At 35.4% G+C, this 21,181-nt stretch overlaps 1 protein-coding gene across 4 annotated transcripts in view; it reads right to left on the minus strand.

The window, feature by feature from the left end:
- Window positions 1-21,181, minus strand: part of DPP8 (dipeptidyl peptidase 8) — a 60,928-nt gene that overhangs the window by 32,240 nt on the left and 7,507 nt on the right. For all 4 annotated transcript variants that reach the window (XR_003515673.1, XM_027569904.1, XM_027569906.1 and 1 more), the window contains exons 5-7: window positions 8,311-8,484; window positions 6,664-6,832; window positions 675-785 (exon numbers count right to left, since the gene is read on the minus strand). Coding sequence is in view for 3 of the 4 variants with exons in the window: in XM_027569904.1 (XP_027425705.1) it covers window positions 675-785; window positions 6,664-6,832; window positions 8,311-8,484 (454 nt within the window). In the remaining variant the exon portion in view is untranslated. The remainder of the gene's footprint in view (window positions 1-674; window positions 786-6,663; window positions 6,833-8,310; window positions 8,485-21,181) is intronic.

Raw genomic sequence — 21,181 nt, forward strand, 5'->3', positions numbered from 1 at the left:
TTCTAACTGGATCTTCAGAGAAAGCTGTTTCACAGGCAATAAAATACTTGCGAATTCATCCAGAAAAGAGAGGAATTTTCCCTTTTTCTGATCCCTTCATATACTAATTTGGCCATAAGTTTATGCAGACACTCTAGTCAATCCTACGTTTTTATAGCAATGGATCAGGGTATAGTATTTTTTTTATTTTGTCACCAATATTGCCACTAAGACCAGCCTCTAGATGAAAGATTGGAAAAAAGAGTTGAAGGACCAGAGGCACTTATTTTTATTAGAATTCATTCTGCAATGCAATTACTATTAGAATTCATCATGGTGGGATACAGCCTATACATTTTTTTTTTAAGATTTTATTTATTCATTTGACAGACACAGTGAGAGAGGGAACATAAGCAGGGGGAGTGGGAGAGGGAGAAGCAGGCTTCCTGCTGAGCAGGGAGCCCGATGCGGGGCTCGATCCCAGGACCCTGGGCTCATGACCTGAGCTGAAGGCAGACGCTCAAGGACTGAGCCACCCAGGCGCCCCAGCCTATATATTCTAAATAACTACTGGTAGGATCCAAACTTCATGACTTCATAGTTACTATTCAGGACTTAGCATCTGAGCACTTAACTAATTGGCAGTTCAATCTCATAATACTTTAATTAACTTATATTATTTGGAACCCTCTTACTTGTTTCAGCTTCTGGACACCACCAGTAGCCAGAATATCTATCAAATTCTTCTTGAAGAACAAAGGTAGCAACTCCAGCTGATCTGGGATCTTCTTCCATGTTGGCTAGCTCTAGACAAACATAAACAGCAAAATTATCACAGGAAGTTGTCTAACTTTTCATAGGTACTAAGCACAGTTAGTTTTTTTTGAAATGCAGCTGTAGTACTGTGGTGAACTCTGGAGCCAAATGGACTGGATATAAATCTGAGCTCCATCATGTACTGACTGACCTTGGGCAAATCATCCAACCTCATTCCACTACAGTGTCCCATTTGTAAATGGGAGTAACAGTGTACCTCATAAGGTTGTTAGGATTAAATGAATTAATTCACATAAAGCACTTAGAACAAAGCCTGAACCAAAACATGTGCTCCATAAATGTCAGTTATTATTTCCCCATTTAGCTAGGATCATGGAAAAAAAGAATACATGGAAAGGGTCACAGTGACTTGTAACTTCTACCCAGAAAAGTCCAACTTTATGGGTCTTACACATCAAGTAATCTTTATCATTCCCCCTCCCCTTCCTCCAGTCAACCAGAACATTTCAACTTTTATCTGTTTTACACTTTCCAGCAAATAGTTTGAAGAGAACTCTTGCTTTAAAAATAAACCCTCCAGGATGCTAGGTGGCTCAGTCAGTTAAGTGTCTGCCTTCGGCTCAGGTCATGATCCCAGGGTCTTGGGATCAAGCCCTGTGTCAGGCTCCCTCCTCAGCAGGGAGCCTGCTTCTCCCTCTGCCTCTGCTGTTCCCACTGCTTGTGTTCTCTGGCACGCGCGTGCGTGCGCACACACACACACACACACACACACACACACACACACACACACACACACACACACAGTCAAATAAATAAAATCTTAAATAAAAAAAAAAGATTTCATGACATGAAGAAATGTTTGTAATATACTTGGATTAAAAAAAGCCCTATTACTAAATGGCATGTACACTATAATTTCATTCAAAAAATGTTAAACATATATTTTAAAAAGTGTTGGGATATAAACCAAAATGTGGTTCTCTCCAAATAGTGAGACAGACTACGGAGAAACATTTTTTAAAAATTGCTTTATAATTTACAAAATCTTAGGTGTATTGTTTGTGAAAAACGTATACACTTGTATAACGAACCACACCCTGTCAAGACATAGAATATTTCCAACACCCAGAATGTTTTCTCATGCCTCTTCTCAGTCAATGCCCATTCTCACCCCAGAAGCAAACACTGATCTGATTTCTGTCACCACAGGTTAGTTTTGCATATTCTAGAATATCATATAAGTGAAGTCATATACTTTGTCTGCTTTTTGAGATTCACCCATATTGTTACATGTATCAATAATTCATTCCTGTTTATTGCTTGGTGGTATTCCATAGTATACCAGTTTTTTTTGTGTTTTTTTTTTTTTTTAATCCATTCACCTGTTAATGGGTATCTGGGCTGTTACTATTGTCAGTTATTGGCAATATGAATAAAGATACTATAATCTTTCTTGCATCGGGATCTTTGTGGGTGTATGCTTTCTCTTGAATAAAAGACCTAGAAGTGGAATGACTAGGTAGTATGATAAGTGTTTATAAGAAACTGTCACACAGTTTTCCATAGTATTTGTATTATTTTATATTCTTACTAGCAATGTATGAAAGTTCCTCTCCAACATTTGTGTTCTTAATCTTTTTCACGTTAGTCAGTCTAATGGGTGTATGGTAATATATCATAGTGATTTCAATATTATAGACAAGTTTCAAAGTATTATTTTTGGTTATCTGTATTTTCTATATATTGTCTGAAACAAATATGCAACATGAGCCAATAATCCCCTATCTAAAAATTTTGAGTCCAGAAACGTTTGGAACTCAGAATTTGGGGGATTTTTCATATTTATCATATATCTACCATATAATTACATAACATCTCTGGCAGGGTAATTAAATACCCTGTAACTGAGTACACTAATATTCTTGGAGCAAACTTATGAATAGACACACTAAGTAGGATTAAGATTATAAATAGCCTCAGGTCAGTTCAGGGCAGGTTTTGCCACCAAATGAGTTTTAGCTCCGAGCCAGTGAAAACTAAGCTCAGTTTTCTTTTCTTTTTTTTTTTTTAAAGATTTTATTTATTTATTTGACAAAGAGAGCAAGAGAGCACAAGCATGGGGAGCAGCAGAAGGAGAGGAAAAAGGAGGATCCCCGCTGAGCAGGGAGCCCAATGCAGGGCTCAATTCCAGGACCCTGGGATCATGGCCTGAGCCAAAGGCAGACGCCTAACCATCTGAGCCACCCAGGCACCCCTAAGCTCAGTGTTCAAGAGTTTTTCTGAATTTTGGAATTAATGATATAGGCAAAACTAGTGTTTGGTTTTCTTGGATCTTTCAACTATGCCAAAATTATACCCACCATACTGTTTCATATTTGTTCTCTTTTGGATGTGAGAAGAGGTACCACGCATTTCTATCTCCCTTTCACTTACCATAGACCTCAATTATTAAGAGTTATTTATTAAATGAATAAAAGGTATCACTTTGTTCTTCTGGTATGTCAATATATTATTTGAGAATAGAGGCTGGTACTGTATTACTTTTACATTCCTTTTCATACTAGGCAGAAAATAAACACATGCACATGCTCACTGACTAACCCCATCTAAAAGCAGACTTTTACCTGGAAACTTATTGTAAGCAGAGTTAAGAGTGAAGATGCTTACTCTGTACCTACCTTTCTACTTAAACACATCGCTCTTCTATGTTTCAGACACCATCCTAAACACTTCACAAATATGAACTCATTATAATCTCATAAGAACACTATAATAACACAACTTTTTAGATATGGAAATGAAGAGATCAGTTAAATAACTTACTCAAGGTCACAGAACTAAAAAATGGTAGATCTAGAATTCAAACTAGAATGGTTCTAGACTGCATTTTTAACAAGTACATTAATCTGGAAAATAATAAACATACCACATACCCATATGCACAGAAAGGAAAATAATAAGAACAATACTACATCATCCTGCAGGATGCCAGTGCTTTCTACTTTAAATTCTGTCAATTCGGGCGCCTGGGTAGCTCAGTTGGTTAAGCGACTGCCTTCAGCTCAGGTCATGATCCTGGAGTCCCGGGATCGAGTCCCGCATCGGACTCCCTGCTCAGCAGGGAGTCTGCTTCTCCCTCTGACCCTCTTTCCTCTCATGCTATCTCTCATTCTCTCTCTCTCAAATAAATAAATAAAATCTTAAAAAAAAATAAATTCTGTCAATTTTTTTTTTTTTAAGAGAGGGGGAGAGAGAGAGATATAGGGGCAAAGGGAGGGGGAGAGAGAAAGTCTTAAGCAGGCTCCACGCCTAGCACAGATCTCACAACACTGAGATCATGCATGATCTGAGCTGAAATCAAGAGTTGGATGCTTAACCAACTGAGCCACTCAGGTGCCACTAAATTCTGTCAATCTTCACAATAATCCTGTGTGGAAAAACAATTCTACAGAAGAAAAACTAGACTAAAAAACGTCCTATCAGTTACTGTCAGAGCTTTGCACTCCCAGCCTCAAGTAGGATAACTAGTACATAGTGAGTGTTCAATGTTTGTTGAAAGCATGAAGAAATGGCTAGGATTTCCAACCCAGATTTACTAATCATCAACCTAATCCTACTGTCATTGGTAGCCGTTCTGATTCCCTTACTCCAAATGGAGACCCAAAACACATACTTTTCTTCCTTTTTCTTTCCTTTTTTAAAGATTTATTTATTTATTAATTTGAGAGAGAAAGAGGGAGAGCGGGAGCAAGGGGGAGGTGGTGGGTGGAAGGGCAGAGGGAGAGGGAGAAGGAAGAAGCATGCTCTCCACTAAGCTCAAGACCCTGAGGATCATGACCTGAGCAGAAATCAAGAGTTGGATGCTTAACAGACTGAACCACACAGGCGCCCCCAAAACATGTACTTTTTACTTAAAAAGTTCCCTACTCCATCCCCTTTTGTCTATCTGATGCTCTATAGAGTTTTAGACCACTTAAACCTGGGTAACTTCAACAGTCAAGTTTTGGTTTCCTTGCCTCTAGTCCTGGGCTTTTCAAATACAACTCTCACAAAGTATCCAGAACAATTTATCTATAATATGACTCTGACCACACCACCCAATTGTTAAAAACTTTCAGTGGACCCCCACATCATGCTAGAGACTCTGTTGATTTACATGAGATACAGTTAACCCTTGTCTTGGTTACCTTTCCCTTCTTCTTGACTCATACCTTATGCTTTAGAACCATCAGACTGCTTTTAACTCCTCACACACCACCTTCTGCATTAAGACCTTTCTCACATGGTCCCCTCACTTGGAATGTACTGGTTAATGTGCAGTCATCTAAGATCAGTTTAGGTGCCAGTTAGGTGTCCTCTCTTCTGGGAAGTCTTTCTTGACCACTACCCCACACTGATGCCCTCAAAACACTCTTTGCTTATCACTCTGTTTTATTATTCATATAGTTTCCTTGAGGGCCCGGGTTATGTCTTATTCAATTCTGTATTCTTAGTTCCTGCCATGTTACTTGGTGCACAGGAACTTAACCTATCTTTGTTGACAACTGAATAGCTAGAACAGATTTCTTGACTACTAATTCAGTGTTCTTTCTACCAACGTAAATTGTTCAGGAAAGGGCTTCTTCTGTAACGCTGATTATCCTAATAATGAAAAAAAATGTTTGTTGTCAATACACTATTGTATTCTAAAATAATTTATTAAGAAAGATGCCCAATAATTCAGCTTTGTGAACATTAGATTAAGCAAGAGTTGAATAAATGAATTTTGAAAGTGACCATCCTTCACTGTAGAACTTACTAATCTTAAACTTTGTTTCATGGTTTCAAAGAAAAAGCAATACACTATTTCCCATCTTTCATTTGTATGAAAGCTTTAGAGGAAAACATCTTCATCTTTTCTGTGCTTTGAGCAGTGCTTAGTATTACTATAATCGCTTTAATGAAAATTAAGTATTTCCACAATACACAATTCTATAAAATTTTGTTTTTCCTATTATGACAAAATAATTAGGCTCTCCAAAAAGGGGAGATAAATTTTTGTGTATTAGGTTTTTGCTTGTTTCCCAAAAGCAAGATTAATTTTTTTTAAGACTTTTTTATTTGCAAGAGAGCGAGCACAAGCAGGGGGGAGCTGCAGGCAGAGGGAGAATCAGACTTCCCACTGAGCAAGGAGCCCGACGTGGGACTCGATCCCAGGACCCCAGGATCATGACCTGAGCCGAAGGCCAACGCTCAACCAACTGAGCCACCCAGGCCCCAACTGGTCCCCAATTTGGGGACCAAAATTGATTTTTTAATTGAAATTTTATTTTATTTAATTTTTATTTTATTATGTTAGTCATCATACATCATTAGTTTTTGATGTAGTGTTCCATGATTCATTGTTTGCGTATAACACCCAATGCTCCATTCAGTATGTGCCCTCCTTAATACCCATCACCAGGCTAACCCATTCCCCCACCCCCCTCTCCTCTAGAACTCTCAGTTTGTTTCTCAGAGTCCACAGTCTCTCATGGTTCGTCTCCCCCTCCGATTTCCCCCCCTTCATTTTTCCCTTCCTACAATCTTTTTTTTTTTAAACATATAATATATTATTTGTTTCAGAGGTACAGGTCTGTGATTCATCATGAAATTTTATTTTAATGAGAACAGTTTTGGGGAAATCCCGGCAGTCTTAATAAGCTAAAGAAACAATCATGTCAGAAGTGCTACAGTGCTATCTGAAAATGAACATTAAAATAAGGTAGCATTATGCAGGTGGTACATACTATTTATCCTCTGTACTTTTTTAAAGATTTGAATTTAAAATATAAAGGTTGCCTACTTTGCCTCAATTTCAAAAAGTGAGCAAAAGCAAAATTCTAAAAATACTTTTCAGAAAAGTAGATCTGAAGAACTATATGTTACCATTGTGCACATAGGTGAGCCTCCTTTCTTCTCTGGTTACGATGTTGGATATCCAAATATCACTGCTATGTATAAAAGCAATCCAGTCTGGATCAGCTGGGCATAATTTGGGATCCATGCGAATGTTGGGACAACTAGTCTCTACTAAATTCGGCCGTAAGGGCTGTTGCTAGAAAAGAAAAAACATTTTTAAGGCAAGTATCAGGGTGATACATATTCATTTGCCAACACCCTTCCTATAAAATGAACAATAATTCCAAGTAAAATGTCAACTATGATAATTGCTCCTCAGAAAAACACACTTTTGCATGCCTTAACTTACAAGGACGGACTCTTTTCTCTTTTTACTATGAATTAGAAAGCTAAGGGTAATAGGAAAGTAAATAAAGATTTTTTAAAAGATTTGTTTATTTATTTGAGAAAGAGAGAGAGAGAGTGAGAGAGCATTTGAATGTACACGGAGGGGCAGAGGAAGGAGAAGGAGAAAAGCAGACTCCCTGTTGAGCACAGAGCCCCCACATCCCACGACCCATGAGTTCATGACCTGAGCCAAAAATCAAGAGTCAGATACAACCCACTGAGCTACCCGGGTGCCCCAATAGGAAAGTAAATAAAGACAATATAACAGCGCTTCATAAATTTTGTTATCAAAACCTGTTTTAATAGAGTAATTATTGCTTGTTAAATACTTCTGTTATTTATTGAATATTTATTAAATATTTCAAATTAATTTTACCAATCTGAAACAGTTTGCTCATAAAGATTTAACAAAAGCCAGGATCATACAATTCTAAAAAAAGAATAGTTCTAATACTATGTGAAGAATTGCCTGGAGTCTGGGTGGCTCAGTCATTGAGCATCTGACTCTTGATTTCGGCTTAGGTCATGACCTCAGGGTCATGAGATCAAGCCCTGCCTCAGGCTCCATGCTCAGTGGGGAGTCTGCTTGAGATTCTCCCTCTCCCTCTCCCTCTCCCCCTCCCCCACTCGTTCTTGCTCTCTCTCTCTCTTTCAAATAAATAAATAAATCTTAAAAAAAAAAAGAATTGCCTGGAATAAAACCAAACATTTAAAACCATTTATTAAGATGGATTAAGTTTTTTGGGTGCCTGGGTGGCTCAGTCAGTTAAGTGTTCAGCTCAGATGATGATCCCAGGGTCCTCGGATCGAGCCCCGCATCTGGCTCTCTGCTCAGCGGGGAGCCTGCTTCTCCCTCTCCCTCTGCCTGCTGCTCTGCCTACTTGTGATCTCTCTCTCTCGTTATATCAAATAAATAAATAAAATCTTTAAAAAAAAAAGATGAATTAAGTTTTTAAGGGAACCAAAATTAGATAGACTGCCTTGTGATAACATTATCTCCCAAAATCCCCCTCAACATTTACTCAGAAAATGGGCATTGATGCCCTTTACTAAATCTTCCTACACAGCAAGTGTTTTTAGCATTTAAAAAAATTACATATTAATGTCAGTGCAAAAATGATTAATTCTTAATATTAGAAATTAATACTCATATATCTTGTTTTCTTTACTATTAAATTTCTCACTTCGTGGGCAGATATAATTTTTGGCTTAATTACCTTTCTGATTTGGATGCAAATAACCTTTAGGACCCAAAAACAGATTTAACAAATAGTAACACCAACTTACAGTAAATCCTTGTGGCCCTCCATCTTTTACATGATAAATTCCACTACCAGCTTGAAATAGAAATGTTCCACTTCCTTGGTGATAATCATAGGAAGCAATTCCAACAGTTCCAATGCGTTTTCTTTCTCTTAATAGTTCTTCTTCTCGAGAATACATTCCATAGTCCAGTGTTGCCTAATGCAAAAGGAAAGAGAAGTCACCTACTCCAGTTTTCTGAAAGCTTGCTATTTGCTTTTAGCAAAAAATTTCCAGTGAAATCCTAGCATCTCCCATATTACTGAGTCTACATGTTCAATGACTCCAAAATGTGCCAGTAACTCTAAGCAAACTAATTTCAAGAAGTCTGCTGAAAGATTTCCTGGTAGAGGGTCTCTAGATGATTACTGCATATAGTAGAGAACAAGAATTGTCTCATCACCTTGGCTTGGCATTCTAGACCTTCCACAACTTAAATGTAATTGAGCAGTGTTGCATGTAGTTAAGAGCACAGACTGAAACCAAGTGGTTTGAATCTAGGCTTTGACACTCACTAGAAGACTGACTTTGGGAAGTAGCTTAATTTCTTCAAAAGTAATTGTTCTCACTTTCAAAATAGTAATATATCATCTACTTCAGCTTTGTGAAGATTAACTTAGATAAAAACATGTCAAGCGTTTAGCATAATGATTGGCATAAAGTAAGTTCTCAAGTTATCAGTTGTCATTAATACCTTCCTACCACATCTATTAATACTCTTCTAATAAAACCCTAGATCAGGCTGATGTCATTGACATAAAACCCAACATATGAGTTCCTGCCTCCTGGTCTGTTTGTTCCACTATCTCCCTTTGAAAGGCTATTTTTCCTTCAAACATCCAAGTTTTACCATTATCCCAAAACCTCAATTCTGATTCAACCTTGCCAAGGAAAGTTTCCTGATCCACTATGATGTACAGTTATCTCTCCTTTGAAATTTATATGAGTTATTATCTCTTTTACTCATTTGACTATGGTATTGTTTTTCACTTTTTTCAGTATGTCTGACTAGAAATAGATTAAAAAAAAACTTAAAAGCGGAATTTGTGTCATTTTGTTTTCCTACTTGCAGCATCTGTTAAAATCTCTCTCAAAGACTATTTGTAATTAATGACTAATGATGATGATGATATTTTATCTAGCTTTCCTAAGCTAGAAATATTATTTGATACAGGTATAAAATTTAAAAAGGAATATAAAGAAAACAAATTTAGTAAGTGCTAACAAAAAAATTTACATCCACATTTTCCCTATGAGCTCCTTAATACTTTATTTGAGTATGATAAATAAGGGAAGCAGACATGGTTTCTACTATCAAGGATACCTTACAAAGGAATCTAGATGAGTTCACTGGCAGGAATGTATCACTCCCAAACTAAGCTAGCACACTGAAAGTAAACATTGTTCAAGGATGGCAAATACATGTCTGTACTTGCAAACCTAAAATAATGTTAGGTGAGGATAAAAATGAGACAACCTGGAAATCTTGCTAAAAACCACCTAGTTTTTTGTATTCATTGTATCACTTTTTTATTAATACTTAATTACACGTATATACATTTATATGTGTGTTAGGCTCCAATAGAAAAAAACCTGTAAATTCAATGAACATATAATTCTATTAATTCTGATCTCTTTAAGTATCTCTTAAGACTCTTTCCATTGAAGCCAAAAGCAATTTTGAGAATATGATTATATTTTAATTTCTCCCCTCTTATTCTCCCTGAATGTTACTGGATTTGGTCTGTACTTAATATGTCCTAATACTTAATAATCAGAACACAAGAAATTTCAGAGCTAAGAAATTAACTTTCACAAGAGAACTCTGTATTTATACCTTGGTAATTATAAGATTTGTTATTTGAAAGAATAACAAGCAAGATGATAAAAGAACCCTGAAAAAGATCAATTATGGGGAACAAGGCTCACTTTATCAGATATTTAAAAATTAAAACATGAATAAACATAATGAACAACAATGGTACAGAATAGAAAATCTAAAATAGAATTTTATTCGACTATATTCGACTTTCTATTTATAAGAAAGTTTTATAAGTTTTTATAAGAAAAAACAGTAGGAAAAAGATGGGACTTTTAAAATTAGTGATTACTGATTTAAATTTTAAATCAGAAATACTGCATAGCCACATGCAAAAAAAGATAACAATGGATCCATTTCTCACATATGCCAAATACATTAGAGATTTAAATGTTAAAAATGAAACCAAACTTCCTCTTTTAGCCAAGATGGAGTACCAGGGACTCGGCTTATCCTCCCAGCTGAAACAACTAAGAAAATGAACAAAATACATGAAATAATGTTTTCAAGACACTGGACATTAGACAACAAAGGACAGTGATCTCTGAGAAATGGGAACCAAATGAGGTGAGCCTTACAGTTGTCCCAGTTAACTGCCCTGACAGTTTCCAGATGTTGGCATAAGAAGAGGTAGCCAATGGATCAAAGAAGAAATCACAAAGGAAATCAGAAAATACTTTGAGACAAATGAAAACACCATACCAAAACTTAAGGCACACAGCAAAAGCAGTGCTCAGAGGGAAACTTATAACCATAAATATCTGCATTAAAAAAGAGATCTGAAATAAAAAACCTAACCTGCCACCTTAAGACACTGGAGAGAAAGAGCAAACTAAGTCCAAAGCCAGCAGAAGTGAGAAAATAATACAAAATCAGTTGGAAATAAAACAAAAGAATAGAAAAACAATAAAGCTCAACTAAAACAAAAGTTGTTCTTTGAAAAGATCAAATTTAGCTAGAATGATTAAAAAAAAAACTAACAGAAGACTCAATTTACTAAAGTCAAGAATGAAAGAGGGTCATTAGGAATAATTTCACAGAGATAAAAAAGATTATAAGGGAATAGTATGAACAACTGTATGCCAACAAACTCATTAATGTAAGTGAAATGGTTAAATTCCTAGAAACACACAAACCACCAAAACTGACTCAAGAAGTAACAGAAAATAGAAACAGACCTCTAATGATTAGTAAAGAGACCGAGTTAGTAATCAAAAAACTACCCATAAAAGAAAAGCCCAAGACTAGATGGCTTTACTGATGAATTCTACCAAATGTTTAAAAAAATGAATACCCATCCTTCTCAAACTCTTCCAAAGAGAACAGGAGGAAACACTTTCTAACTCATTTGATGAAGTATTTCCCAGATGCCAAAATCAGACAAAGACCTCACAAAAAAAAAATAAAACTATAGACTAACATCCCCTAGGACTACAGATGCAAAAATCCTCAATAAAATACTGGCAAGCTCAATATAGCAGGATATTAAAAGAATCGCATACAACCAAGTGGGATTTATCCCAGGAATGTAAGCTTGGTTCAACATATAAAAACCAATCAATACAATGCACGATATTAATATAATAATGGGGAAAAAGTGATCTTCTCAATAGACACAGAAAAATCATTTGACAAAACCCAGCACTGTTTCATGATATAAGTGCTCAACAAATTAGGAATAGAGGGGTAGTTTCTCAATCTGATAAAGGGCATCCATGAAAAACCCATAGCTAGTATCAGTCTTAAAGGGAAAACCTGAAAGTTTTCTCCTCAAGATCAGGAAAAAGAAATGATGTCAGCTTTTACCACCACTCTTATATAGGTTCTAGCTAGGGTTGGAAAGGAAGAAGGAAAACTATCTCTATTTACAGATGACATGATATTATATATGGAAAACCCTTAAAACAACCTACAAAAGAGTATTAGAGCTAATAAATGAGTTCAGCAAAGTTGTAGGATACAAGATCAATAAACAAATATAAGTTGCATTTCTATATACTAGGAATAAACAGTCTAAAAATGAAATTAAGAAAGAAACTCCATCTAAAATATCCTCAAAAGGAATAAAATACTTAGGAATAACTTGAAAGAAGTGCAAGACTTGTATATAGAACACTGCTGAAAAATATTAAAGATCTAAATACATGGAAAGATATCCCATGTCCATGGATTGGAAAACTTCAGATTACAAAGATAGCAATGTATGCCAAATTGATCTAGAGATTCAAAGAATGGCTATCATATCTGCCTTTTTTTCCCCCAAATATGGATGAACTGATCACAATAGTACTGATATGGAATTTCAAAACAATCTTGAAAAAGAGCAGCACTGGAGGACTCACATTTTCAAATTTCAATAGTACAAAGCTACATTAATCAAGACAGCATGGTACTGGCATATGGATGGACTTATGGATGGAATTGAACTAAGGGCCCAGAAATACGTCCATACATTTATGGTCAACTCAATTTCAACAAGGGTGTTAAGACCATTCCATGGGGAAAAAACAGCTTTCCATAAGTGGTGCTAGGACCCACTTAATGTAAAAGAATTCCACATGTAAAAGAATTAATGTGGACCCCTATCTCACACCATATACAAAAATTAACTCAAAATAAATCAAAGACCTAAATGTAAGAGCTACAACTATAAAACTCACATATAAGAAAACAGACAAAAATCTGTGTGACCCTAGATTAAGCAACAGTTTCTTAGATATGATGTCAAAAGCACAAGCAATCAAAGAGAAAACAGAATGACTATACTTTATCAAAATTTAACTGTGTGCATCAAAGAACGTAAATTAGTTTCCTAGGACTCCTGTAACAAATTACCACAAATTCGGTGACTGAATACAACAGAAATTTATTCCCTCACAATTCTGAAGGACAGAAGCCCAAAATTAAGAGCTCAGCAGAGGGGCGCCTGGGTGGCTCAGTTGTTAGTGTCTGCCTTCAGCTCAAGTCATGATCCTAGGGTCCTGGGATCGAGCCTCGCATTGGGCTCCCTGCTCCATGGGAAGCCTGCTTCTCCCTCTCCCACTACCCCCTGCTCGTGTTTCCTCTCTCGCTGTGTGTCTCTGTCAAATAAATAAAATCTTAAAAAAAAAAAAAAAAAAAAAAAAGAGTTCAGCAGGGTCAGGTTTCCTCCAAAAGCTCTAGGGGAGAATACTTCCTTGCCTCTTCCAGCTTCTGGTGGCTCCGGGGTTCCTTGGTTTGTGGCAACATAACTGTAATCTTCAGATGATCTTTACCCTCTGTGTCTCCCTCAAATTTCCCTCTCCTTTGTCTTACAAGAACACCAGTTGGGTTGCCTGGGTGGTACAATTGGTTAAGCATCTGACTTCAGCTCAGGCCATGATCTCAGGGTTCTGAATCGAACCCCATGTCAGGCTCCCTGCTCAGCGGGAAGTCTACTTCACCCTCTCCCTCTGCCCCTCCCCCAGCTCATGCTAACAGATAAATAAAATCTTAAAAAAAAAAAAAGCAGTTACTGTATTTAGGACCTATCCTATACCCAGAATTATCTCATCTTGAGATCTTTAATTACATCTGGAAAGACCCTATTTCTAAACAAGGTCACATTCACAAACACCTTTAGGATTTGGACATATCCTTTCGGTGGTAACTATTCAAACAATACAACACTATTAAGAAAATAAGCAAATAAGCCACAAAAAAACCCCAAACGACCTGAATAAAAAATGGGCTAAGAATTTGAATAGATATTTCTCCAAAGACACACAAATAGCCAATAAGCACATGAAAAGATGCTCAATATCACTAATAATTAGGGAAATGCAAATCAAAACCAGAATGAGATACCACCTCATACTCATTAAGATGGCAACTCTAAAAAGCCAGAAAATAATAAGTGTTGGTAAAGATGTGGAGAAATTGGGACTCTTGTGCACTGCTAGTGGGAAAGTAAAATGGTGTAGTGGCTATGGAAAATAGTATGGCAATCTCTCAGAAACATAAAAAACAGAGTTATATGATCCAGCAATTCCACTTCTGGATATATACCTAAAAGAACTGAAAGTAGGAACATGAAAATATATTTGTATACCCATGTTCATAGCAGCATTGTTTACAGTAGTCAAAAAGTAGAAGCAACCCAAGTGACTATTAATGGATAAATGGATAAACAAATGTGGTATATACAAACAACGGAATATTATTCATCTTTAAAAAGGATATTCTGACACATGCTACAACATGGACAAACCTTAAGTACATTATGCTAAGTAAAATAAGCCAGGTACAAAAAGACAAATATGGTATGATTCTACTTATATGAGGTACCTAGAATAGTTATAGAAACAGAAAATAGAATGGTGGTTGCCAGGGCCTAGATGGAGGGGTAATGGGCAGTTATTATTTAATTTGTACTGAGTTACAGTTTTGCAAGATGAAATTCTGTGGAAGGATGATAGTGACGGTTGCACAACAATGTAAATGTACTTAATGCCAATGATGTACGTTAATGTACACTTAAAAATGGTTAAGATGGTAAATTTCATATTAATGTATTTCAGCACAATTTTTTTTAATGAAGATAAAAGAACTTCAGATTAAGGTAAATGATGAATAGAAGAAAAAGGATGTCACAAAAAAATGTCTTATCCTCCATAAAGGAGAGACCAAAGCAACTGTATTTAACTATATAGATCTAAATTAATGATTATAGTATTAAACACTTGTCAAAGGTAATTATGACTGATTTCATACTAATTAATGATTACTGCAGTTAAAGAAAAAAGCAAAAAGACAACTCACAGAATGGGGAGAAAATATCTGCAAATCACCTATCGGATAAGCACCTGGTATCCAGAATATATAAAGAACTCTTACAACTTAACATTAGAAAGACCCAATTTAAAATGGGCACAGGACCCAAGCACAAAGAGATTTCTTCAAAAAAGATACACAAACAGCCAATAAAGACATGAAAAAATGCTCAACATCACTGATCATTAGGGAAATGCAAATCAAATGACAGATACGTCTTTACAACACTAGGATGGCTATAATCAAAATGACAGAGAATAGTAAGTGTCAATGAGGATGTAGAAAATTAGGAGCCTTATACACTGGTGGTAGGATTGTAAAATGGTGCAGCTGCTGTGGAAAAGCGATTTAGTATTTCCTTAAAAACTGAAACAGTTACCACATGACCCAGCAATTCCACTCCTAGATATATACCCAAGAGAACTGAAAATATAAGTCTACACAAAATTTCAAAAGCCCAAATGACCTGGATATCCATAAACTGATAAATAAAATGTAGGACAGCCATAAAATGAAATATTATTCAGCCATAAAAATAAATGAAGTATTGTTATTTGCTACAATGTGGATGAGTCCAGTAAATACTGTGCTGAGTGAAAGAAACCAGTCATGAAGGCCCAAATAGTGCATGATTCCATTTATATGAAATGTCTAGGATAGGCAAACCTATCAAAGCAGATTAGTAGTTGCCCAGGTCTGAGGGTAAGCAGCTAGGTGGATGGGGAGTGACTACTAATGGGTTTCCCTTTGGGATGACAAACTGTTCCAAAATTAGATTGTGATGACAGCTGTACAACTCTGTGAATATACTAAAAACCACTGAATTCTATACTGGAATGAGTGAATTGTATGGTATGTGAATTATATCTCAATAAAGCTGGTAAAAAAAAATTAAAGAATGGAAAAGTACATTCCAGGCTAACACTAATCAAAAGAAAGCTAGAGTGGTTATTAAATATTAAAGTAAATTTCAGAATAAAAAATATTGCTAGAAACAGGGAGGGTCACCTAGTAACAATAAAGGAGTCAATTTATCAGGAAGACATAGTCATCCTATCTATTTATGTACTTTATAACATAGCTTCAACATATACAAAGCAAAAACTAATAGAGCTGCAAGGAGAAATAGCCAAATCTATAATTATGAAATGGAAATTTCAACATTCTCTCTTAAATAACTGATAGAACAAACAGAACATCAGTAAGGACAGAGAAAATTTGAACGATACAATAAGCTAACTTCATCTAATGGTCATTTATAGACCCAATAACAACAGAACACATATTCTTTCCAAGTAAACACAGAACATTTACCAAGATGGATCATATTCTGAGCCATAAGACAAGACTCAAAAATTGGAAAAGATTCAAGTCACACAAATTATGGTCTCTGAATACCATGGAATTTGGTTAGAAATTAAATCTCTGGAGAATACCCAAATACTTCGAAACTAAACAGTACACATCTAAATAACTCATGGGGTAAAGGGAAAATAGAAAATATTTTGAAGTAAATGAAAATGGAAACATGACATATTAAAATGTATGGGCTGCAGTTAATATGGTACCTAAAGGTGAATTTGTAACACTAAATGCCTATGTAAGAAAAAAAGAAAGGTCTTAAACTAGTAACCTCAGCCACCATTTTATGAAACCAGAAAAAGAAAATCGAAATCCAAAGTAAGCAGAAGAAAGGCAGTAAAAAAGATCAGAGGGTAAAACAATGAAATAGAAAATGACAGAAAAATTAATGAAACCAAGTAGATAGTAACCCTAAGTCAGACTCATTAGAGAAAAAGGAGAGAAGACATAAATTACAAGAAGATATCAGGAGTGAGAGAGGAACATCACACAGATTCTGCAGACACTACAAAGATTAGGGAATATTATAAAACTTATGTCAATAAATTCAATACCATAGATGAAATAGAAACATTCCTTAAAAGAGACAAACAACCAAAGCTCACTCAAAAAGAAACAGATAACCTGAATAGCACTACATCTAATAAAGAAATTGAATTTACAGTTAAAAACTTTTCCACAAAGAAAACTACAGGTCCAGATGGCTTCACTGGTGAATGCTACCAAATTCTTCCAGCAAATTAAAAGGAGGAAATGACTTCCAACTTATTCTGTGGCCAGCATAACACTATTACCAAAATCATACATAGTATGTAAGAAAAGAACTTTATAGACCAATGTCCCTCATGAACATATAAAAAAATTTAAACAAAATTACAGCAAATTGAATCCAACAATACTTAAAAAGGGTAATAAATCATAACCAAGTGGGTTTTATCCCAGGATTGCAAGGTTGATTTAACATTTAATAATCAAGTGATGCTTTGCCATATTAACAAATTAAAAAAGAAAACCTTATGATCTTTTCAACAAACACAGAATAAAACATTTAACAAGGGATGCCTGGGTGGCTCAGTCAGCTAACCATGTGCCTTCAGCTCAGGTCATGATCCCAGGGTCTTGGGATCAGATCCCACATCAGGCTCCCTGATCAGTGGGACGCCCGCTTCTCCCTCTGCCTGCTGGTCCCCCTGCTTGTGCTCTCTCTCTGAAAATACATAAACTCTTTAAAAAAAAATTAACAAAACTCAGTATCTGTTCCTGATTAAAATTCTAAGCAAGCCAAAAATAGAAGAGTACTTCTCCAGCCTACCAAAGGGCATTTATGAAAAACCTATGGCTAATAGACTTACTGATTAAGGACTGAATGTCTCCTCCCCTAACATCAAGAACACAAGAACATCTGCTTTCACCATTTCTATTCAACTTTGTACTGGAGGAGTTAGCCAGTACAATAACCCAAGAAAAAGAAACAAAAGGCAACCATACTGGAAAGGAAGAAGTAATATTGCCAGTGTTTATAGACAATATGACCATTTATATAGAAAAATCCAATGGAGGTTACAAAAATCTAATGGAACTAATAGAAGAGTTTAAGTAAGGTTGCAGGATAAGATCAATATACAAAAGCAATTGTATTTCTAAATACTGGCAATGAACAACCAGAAATTGAAATCAGAAAATACCATTTACAATAGAATAAAAAATCTGAAATACTTAAAAGACAAGACTTATGAAAGACTGTACAAGACTGGTACCATGGTTGCCTGGGGATGGGTGGGAGGGGGAGACTACAAAAGGGTACAAGAAAACTTTTGGGGGTAATGATTGAGGTAATGGTTTCACAGGTACATACATATGCCCAAATCTACCATGTTGTATACTTTAATATTTGCAGTTTATTATGTCAATTATACCTCAATAAAGCTTTAAAAAATGAAACCATGTAAGTACCAGATGAAAACATTAGTGAATTCTTTTATAATCTGGGGGTAGAGAAAACTGTCCTAACTATGATAAGAAGACACAAATTCTAGAAGCAATAAAGACTGATATATTTGATGATATAAAAATCTTTCACATGGCTAACACACACACACACACACACACACACACACACACACACACACACACACAGCCCCACCCCACCATAAAGTGAGTAAAAATACAAATGACAACCTGGGAAAAATATTTGCCAACCAAATCACAGACAAAAGGTTAATATCTCCAGTATATAAAAGGCTCCTAAGAATGAAGAAAGAGGCCCATCATCCTGTAGAAAAATGGGTTAGAAATATGAATAAATAATATACAGAGAAAGAAATGCAAGTAGCCTTTAACTATATAAAAAGATGATCAATTTTGTCTATAACAGAAATGCAAATTAAACTATATTGGGATACCATTTCCATCTATCAAACTGGCAAAAATCGAAGTGTCTGACCATACATTATGTCAGAAAGCCTAAGGGAAAACAGGTACACATATCTTGCTAGTGGGAATTCAAGATGGCACAGTTCCTATGGAGGGAAATTTGGTACTCTCTAGCAAAATTACAAAAGCATATACCTTTTGGTCCAGAGATTTCATTTCTAAGAATCTAGCTTAAAGAAATACTGGCAAAAGAGTTGTATGCTCAAGCCATTTCACTGTGGTACTATTTGTAAGACAACAACGGAAAATAACTGAAATGTCCATCAATACAGAATTGGTTGAATATGATTAGTTTGCACAACACAATACAGATTTAAAAAGAAATAAAAATTATGTATAGATTCCTATGAAGTGGTCTGAAGAATACACTGTTATATGAAAATTGCAAGGTAGAAAAAATGTATATTTTATGTTACTATTTATCGAAGTGGGGATATGAATGTCTATATACTCACATTTTTAAAAAAAGAAGGATAAGCTATTTAAAAACAAAATGGCTATCTAGAAGGAAAGGGAAGGAAATAGGGTAGAGGAGACAGGGAGCTTTTCTGAATATACCTTGTTTTGTGGATTTGAATTTGGAATCCTGTAACTATTTTATAAAACAAAATTAAATTAAAAATAAAGAATTCCAACACTTGAAAACAAAATGAAGCAAATGCACCTCACTGCATAGAACTGGTGGCATAACCACACAGAGAACAATTCCAAGTTAGTGATGTAAGTAATCACAGTGTTGGTTCCTTTATTTTGAAACTGTTATGTGTGTAGTATGGGGTAATTATGTTGAGTAATGAGTAATTATGTTGTTGTTTAAACTGGGATCTTTGGCATCTGAGAAAGGAGATTCATATGTAAGATAAATGAGGTTAAAGAAAAATCCTGTAGTATAAAATGTGAATTAGATGTATCAGTCTGAATTTACAGTTTATCTGAACTGATTTGGATTCATATTGACACCTACATTTCAAACACACACACAATGTATATATTCCCTTGTGTGTTCAATAAAAAAACAAACAAACAATCCCAGAAACAGTTACCAACCCACTAATAATGAACATCCCTAGTACCCAGATCATGGTCTCTTAATACCAATTTCCTCTAAAGGAACCAGAGTTCATGGGAGAAATGACTGACTCCAAGCATGGGACAGGCAATGTGTAAGATGAACGTAGAACATCTTAAATCATATTTGCAAGGATCATGTCAAAAGGATCTGACATGTCAAGTTGAAGGGGCTGCCACCAGCCAATAATAAGACAATGTGTACAATAAGAATAACTATCAATGTATCAAAAAAATCAAACAAGTTTACTCTATAAGTTTATGAAGATACTAAAAAAACCCAAAAACCACGAAAACACAAACACCCCTCCAAAAAACTCTAATTCATCACCTATGGAGGATTGCAGGAAACAAATTATTTGAAAAACGATAAAGGGAAAGAATAAAACTTTATCCTGCCTTTTTATTATGAACTACACATCAGGATAACTGAATTGCTGTTAAATAGTAATTTCTTTCTATAGAAGTATTTCAGCTAATAAAGAAGGAATGATAAAATATCACCGTTTTATAACTCCTAATGAATTAATGGATCTTGGCAATGATCAAAGGGTGCCATCATCATAAGAGAAATAAGGCTCTATATGCCTCTTGATGGGAAGCACACCTTAACTATGAAATATTCTTTCTTTTAAACTGTCGTAGAATATATATAACATAAAATTTACCATCTTAGCTATTTTTAAATGTACAGTTCAGTAGTGTAAAATATACTCATACTGTTGTGTAACCCATCTCTGGAACTTTTTCATTTTGTAAAACTGAAATTCTCTACCCAATAAACAACAACTCGCCATTGTTCCCTTCCCCCAGGCCCTGGCAAACCACCTTCTACTTTCTGTCTCTATGAATTAGACTACTTTAGGTACCTCATGTAAGTGGAATCATATAGTATCTGTCCTTTTGTGACTGGCTTATTTCACTTATCATAACGTCTTCACGGTTCATTGATGTTGTAGCATATGTCAGAATTTCCTTCTTTTTTAAGCTGAATAATACTCCATTGTATGTATATACCACATTTTGTTTATCCATCCATCTGTCCGTGGACACTTGGGTTGTTTCCACCTTTTGGCTATTATGAATAATGCTGCTATGAACATGGGTGTACAAGTATCTGTTTGAGACCCTGCTTTCAAAAAAAAGCAAACCTGGGTCTGATCAAGTTTCTAGATCTAACTACCTAGTCATATTTACAGAAAATACAGGGGACCAAAAAATACATCAAATAACACCACGGATAAACAATCAGCAAAAACAGAACTTCTTTCTTCAACAAAGTGCAATGGGAAAAAAAAAAGGATGGAGGGCAAACCAATAAATTAAAACAGACCTATTAATCAATTGTAAAATATGAACATTATTTAGATCTTGATTTATAAA

The sequence above is a fragment of the Zalophus californianus genome, chromosome 6 (genome assembly GCF_009762305.2).
Source record: "Zalophus californianus isolate mZalCal1 chromosome 6, mZalCal1.pri.v2, whole genome shotgun sequence".
Classification (NCBI taxonomy): Eukaryota; Metazoa; Chordata; class Mammalia; order Carnivora; family Otariidae; genus Zalophus; species Zalophus californianus.